A 7,014-nucleotide genomic window follows, 5' to 3' on the forward strand; every position below is an offset into this window, starting at 1 on the left:
TTTTTTAAATAAATGACAATTAAATTAAAACAAAACAAGGAAAAACTAAAAATTAAGTAAAATAATGGCCGTTCCTTTGAAGGGACTTTTGAAGAGAGCCAGTTGTTTTTTTCTTTTATCTTTTTACTATTGTGAATGATCACAGATGTTGGCAAGCAGGGTTGCAGAAATTTACTTTCATTCATTTGACTGCTGTGTTAATCATTTATAGTGATTAGTGGTGTTTAATCAGTAGATTGATATATTGGTATGTTATTTTTTAAACCGATTTGTTTATCTTTAACTCTCAAAATAAACACTGTGTTTTTTCCAATAAAAGGTGTTGTTGTGGTATTCGAAATTGTTTGCTACCGAAATACAGGGTAATTCAAAACAACACATAAAGTTTTATTTATTATTAAAAAGTGGTCACTTTTTTAATTCTAAAAGATGTCATATGTTAACTGTTTTAAAAATGAAATATTATAAATAAATATTTACAAAAATAAACACAAGAATATTTAACAATATTAGGTTGACAATACGCCCTCTTTTTTAAAGGAAAATCATATATTTTCACTAGCTACCATTTATAAAATTTATGTCCTCTATCTGTCATCTATTTATATAGTCTGTCACCAATCAATCGATATTTATTTTTGTAAATTAAAACAAAATAATAAATAAATTTTATGAAATGTCAGTGAAATATTTAGAAAATGGTTCAAGGTGGGCCATAACAACTTATAAATAACAGTTTTGTTATGCCAAAGTCATATGCAAAATGTGTGACTATATTCGAAAATCGATTTGTTTGAAGTTGAATTTTACAACATTCGTAAAAAGAAATGTATGATTTGTAAAGCATATCTCCAACTCGATTTTGAAAAGCAAACCTGACATTCCATTCATTTTTTTTTTCATTTTTGGTAAAATGTTAAAAATATGTCAAATTAACAGAATATGTCATATGAAAGCTACCATACCTTATTTAGGTGTACCATGGCTGTAATCATAATATTTAAAAATATACTCATCTGAATCCAAACCTGAAGAAGATCTTGAAAAAATAATTTAAAAAATCCAAGATTGTATGGAAAAAAATAATTAAAAACATCCAATAATAAATTAAAAAATAAGCAGGAACTCCCGTTATAACGAATGATATATTGCCAAATAAATCCTTAGAAAGTAGATTAAAACGGCAAAAAATACTTCTAATACTATTGTGATTGATTTATTTAAAATTCTAGAATTTTTATTGACGATTCTTGTATTATATTTTCATAATTAACAAATATATCTTATTTAGAATTCAACAAAGTATGTTGGCAAATTGTATAATAAAAAATTATGTTTACATATTTCCAATTATTGAACCAAACTGATACATTGGTGTTAACAACAAAAGGTGTTTTTTTAACTATGTGGTATTTCCGTTGCAACAATTTCGAATATCACAATAATACCTCTTTTTTGGAAATACCAGTATTTATTTCTATTGAAAATTACAGAAAAACCAAACGATTTAAAAATAACAACCAATAACATGGTATAATAATAGAAGGTAACAGCAAGTGTTGTTGTACAAAAAACGATACAACAACCACATGGAAATTTGTTGTTGTAAGTTCTACTAGTGTCAACTCATTTGACAGAAAAATGTAAACAAACAAACAAATTATCATCAAATTATTTTTATTTTGAAAATGAAATATTTTCGAATCCTCAAAATAAAAATTGAAAAACATGAATGAAAATCTATCAAATTTATATTTCTATCGCTTCCACATCTTTCCTATAATTGAGCCATTGCTATATATATGTGTAACTCATATGAAAATGCTGGGAATAGCGAGTTATTCCTTGAAGAAAGATTTGCTTCCTCAAACTTTCCCAGCAGGCAGATTGAGTAAATTGAATACGGGAGCACATTTAATAAAGAACAATTTCAAATTGTATGCGTTCCCAATTTTCCTGTTGGGTGATTTTTAAAAACATAATTTGTCAAATTCATATTGACACTAGTATTACGTTGGAATCAAATCAGCTGGGATTTGCTGTTACCTTTTATAATTGTACCATGAACCAATAACAATCTACTGCTTGAACACTACTAATCACTATGAATGGTTAACACAGCAGTGAAATGAATGAAACCACATTTATGCAACTCTGCCGGCCAACATCCGTGATAATTCACAATAGTGACTAGATAAAAGAAAATAACAACTGGCTCTCTTCAAACGGCAAGGGACGCTCATATTTTTTTAAGTTCATTTTTTTGTGTTTCCTTGTTTTTATATTTAATTTATTCGTGGTTTATTTAAGAAAAAACTATAAATTCAACAATAAAGCCACCGTTTTATTGTATCCAACTATTGAAAGTAAAAGGAAATAAACAATTGAGAGCAAACAACAATTCCCCTTGGTGCTACCAACACCAAACACGGTTGCATTGTGTGTTGAAACAACAACAGATAATTTCCCTTTCCTTTGGAATTGGCGCAAATGTGTGTTTGCATATTCTTTAAAGACAAATAAATTGAATATGTCTCAACAAAATGGAAATATTAAATGTAAGTTATGAATTTTCTAATTGGATTAGAATTAAATAATCTTTACTTGCAAATAACTTATTCCCAGTAGCATAACAGTGTAGCCCCCAACTGATTTCAGGTTAGAATGAAACTCTTTTTTTTGGTTACAAGTAGGCTTTGGTATTGTTGCGTTGCAAATACAAAGGCACAAATACACCATTAATTTTTGTTTTAATATTTAATTTTGATTTTCATCCAGTACGCAAAATATTGGGCAACGGAAGTTCAACATCAGCAGGCCAGCAGCCACAATTGGATAATAATGCAAATGCAACTCTAAGCCCAGACTACAACCAAAAACAGCAGCAGCAACAACAGCGACAGCCGCAATATCCATCATCATTCTTTGCGAGCGGTGAAGGAGATATTCAATATTCCAATATAAATTTGTGTAATTCGATCCCAGCATTTAATTCCACGACACCACTGAAACAGCAGCAACAAACTATGGATCATTTAAGATTGCCAATTATAAGTCAAGGTGAGTATATTTTTGGGAATGGGACACCTGAAAATGTCAATGATGTCAAAGGTGGGTTAATGGATGGAAATTGAGATATGTGAGTATTTGCATGGGGGGTATTTTTTATAAGAAAATAGATTTCAAGAACGCGATAAGAGTGAATTTTGAAAAAAAACATCTTTTTTAATGACTTCCAACAGTGTGGGGTTTAAAAACGCCATTAATAAGCATTTTTTTAAATGTTATTTTTTATATTTTTTAAACCATGAAAGAAAAAAAATCAGTTCGAGGATACATTTTATTTTTAAATATAAATTTTAAGGACCTTCATAAGAGTGAAATTTGAAAAGATATATTTTTTAATGACATTCACCAGAGTGGGATTTCAAAAAGGGCTTTCAAAAACAATTAATGTTTTTTAGGATTATCCACAGGAGTAGAATTTTAAAAAAACAATTTTTTAAGATTGTTGCAACTATTATCCCCAGGGCTAGAAATTTTAAGAATATATTTAGGATTATCAACAAGTTTAGAATTAAAAAAATTAAAAATTCTAAAACAATATTTAAAAAATTGTTTTAAAGATAAGATTTTTTAAAAGCAATTGTTAATATTTCTTTATTACCACCAGGGTAAGAATTTTTACAAATATTTTGTAGAAATGTTAGTGTAAAAAAATATTAGTGTAGAAAATATATATGGGAGCTATATCTAAATCTGACCCGAATTTCTCGAAACTTAACACACATCATTCTAGACTCAATTAAGTACGCTATGCCAAATTTCCTGAAAATCGAGGGATATAAAGTTACTTTAGTGCACTATTTACCTAAAATCGGACAAAAATATGTTTAAAAATTATTTATTTATTATATTTACATTAAAATTTTTAAAAATATTTTGTTATTATTTTTTCTTAAAATTTTTCTTCTAGAAATGCATGCTCTTTGGCCCTTTGGCACAACCACATTCCTCTCGCCAATGATACCAGCCAATGTGGCCCTACCATATGCTGCAATTGCAACTGGACCCTATGCCACGGCAACAGTACCCATTTTCCAGGGCACTCAACAGTGTAATATTGGTTCACCACTTTCTAGCTTTTCAAGCAGCTCCTCATCATCGGCAGCCGGCAGTCAACAAATTCAAATGCCACAACAACAACAACCAGAACGTAATTTAAATGCAGGAGGCACCAATAGTGGTCAAAATACATCTTTAAATGATTCCAATAAAATTAATATTCAAATTCAATGCGTCTCACAAAATTCCCCTATGAATTTAAATACGATTTATGATTCGGCAAATAAATTGAATTTGGGTAAATTTTGCTATTCAACCGCATGCCAGAAGGCCGGCGAGAAGGATAGTAAGGGTAAGATGGATTAAAAAATTATTAGAAATTGAAACGTGTCGGGTTTAAGAAGATAATGAAAACTGAGCCTTATAATAGTCAGTTGTTATTGTACTAAATAAAAAAGAATTTTATTCAAGATGATATTGAAAATTGAACATGAAAATACTCAGTTGTCATTGTGTGATTGAAACCCAAATAATTCAATTCATAAATTAAGGAAGGACATAAAAATAGTAATCTTTCCCTTTATTTTAGATTCCAATGCATCTTTATGCAATTCACCCTTACCTTTGCATGCTGAGTAAGTAGTTTAAAATTATACTTTTTATAGTGGAAACAATTTCTTTCTCATATTTTAATTATCCACAGTGACAACGCAGCTGGCGGTGATGCCTCCACCATGAATTTTATGCGAACGAATAGCTCTCAAGCCTCGGCAAATGAGGTTTATCTTTCTCAGGCCCGTTTCAACGATTTAAGACGTTTGGCCCTTAGAGGCAGTGACATTGCTGAAAATTTAGCTAAAACTCATCGCAATCGTCCATGTTTTAAGAAAATCGATAGCCTTTGTGCCCGTTTGAAACAAGATCTAATACGTCCCGATGGTGTATTACCCAATATTAATTCCCAAGGCATTGCATGGGCTGTCAAGGATTTCATATTTGTTTTTACGCGCATCATAAATGCTTGGATAATAATTAAGGGTTATGTTTACAATACCCCCGAGGGTTTGAATAAAGTCAAGGCGGCTCTCAGTCCAGATTTTGCTTTGGCCTTTGCCGCATGGCAAGATACAACTATGGATTTCATTGAAAGTCTCATCAAATCATTTGTCAACTTGGATAACCTAGTGCAATCACAAAAGAATGCCTATCAAAAATCGGATATATCAACAAACGGTGCTGGTGGTGGTGGAGGTTGTCTAAATACCAGTAACTCCTCACCCATTAAACTTTTATCGACCACCCCCAATATTTTACTCGATGACAACGCTTTGGATCAAAATGGCAATTATTTAAATAGAAATTATATTTATACAATGGTCGAAGACTCGGAAGATAGTCAACGTCAGGCCACAGTGAATGGCACCTATTTTAAAACTGGTACCTATAATCCAATTAAAAAAGATGAGCTACTTACCACGGAACCATTAGCGCCATTAATAGCCAATAATAATGGTGAGAACTTGATTCCATCCATAACTCATCTACCAGCTACAAATATTATCGCCTCGGATAGCATTGTACCATTTCAAAATTATTTTAATAATCAAATATTAGATTACTGCCCAAATTTAAATGGAAATTATCAGGCTACGGATACACCTTTGGCAACATTGGAATTTTTAAAGACCAAAGAAAATAATGGTTTAAATTATGATTTGCATGCATTTGAAGAAAATTTCACTGGAGTACACAGTCAAAATCAGATTGTGAATAATCCTCAAGTAAGCAAAACTAATGGTCAAGAATCAAAGGTACATAACCTCAAAGATTGTATTATGTCAATGCAAAATGCCGATATGTTTTTTAAATTTCAATTTACGAAAAATTATGTAAGTTTAATGTAATTCATATGACGAATTATAAATCAGGCTATTAACTGATATTTATTTTTAGAATAATATCTTTAATAATACAGTAACATCTCAGAAATTAGAAAGGTTCAAATTGGAAATTGTAACAAAAGAAAGATGGATGGATTTGTATACCCTTCACCACACTGTCGTACAGGGTATTATGTCTTTCGGCATATATTTGTAACAGGCAAAAATAAACGAGATCGATCTATGGTTCTTTATGAGAATATGCATAGAAGCACTTTGAGTCGATTTATGCATGTCCGTTTGTCTGTCCATGTTAAATTTTAAACAAAGTAAAGGTCGCATATATGATCCTAATTGCATGGAATTTGGCACAGCTCATTTATGTGGCCCAAGGACGAATCCTATTGAAATTGGTGAATATCGTTTCAGATTTAGATATATCTCCAATTTAATTGTTCGTCCGATTTTATACATATGGGGCACCAAACTCACACGGTTCATCCTATTGACGTAATGTATGGAAATTAACCTATGATAAATTGTGTAAAATTTTATTTAAATCGGATCAGAAATAAATATAGCTCCCCTATATATAAATATATATATATATATATATATATATATAATATAATCCGATTTCAATGAAACTTTACACACTCTATCCTGAACTTACGTCATGCCAAATTTTGTTTTAATGGGACAATTCCTGTGTGTTTGGTGCACCATTTACATAAAATCAGACGAAAATATATATGGGAGCTATATCTAAATCTGAACCGATTTCGACAAAACTTTACACACGTCATTGTAGACTCAATTCAATACAGCATCCAACATTTCGTTTCAATCGGACAAACGTAGGGTGTTTGGTGCACCATTTACATAAATATATACATTATATATATTTATGTAAATATATTATATATATTTACAAATATAATACTTCTAAAATTCCAATGAATGGACGTATTCTAATTTCTAAGATTCTACTGCATATATAGTTTTGAAATTCATTTATAAATGTGTATAAAAATTTTAAATTTAGTTTCCAGATTTTATTAGCAAATAT

General features: G+C 30.3%; 1 protein-coding gene across 1 annotated transcript; it reads left to right on the top strand.

Moving 5' to 3' along the window:
• Positions 1-3,968: 3,968 nt before the first annotated feature.
• Positions 3,969-5,954, top strand: LOC133331028 (protein mitoshell-like; the record flags this gene model as incomplete). The annotated part of the gene is made up of 3 exons (XM_061539428.1): positions 3,969-4,417; positions 4,655-4,700; positions 4,769-5,954. Coding segments are annotated over exons 1-3 (1,671 nt in total), but the record flags the coding sequence as incomplete, so codon positions are not given.
• Between the last annotated feature and the right edge of the window lie 1,060 nt (positions 5,955-7,014).

This window comes from Musca vetustissima, unplaced genomic scaffold (assembly GCF_032173495.1).
Source record: "Musca vetustissima isolate MV318-11 ecotype Yass unplaced genomic scaffold, APGP_CSIRO_Mvet_v1 utg154578, whole genome shotgun sequence".
NCBI classification, from domain to species: Eukaryota; Metazoa; Arthropoda; class Insecta; order Diptera; family Muscidae; genus Musca; species Musca vetustissima.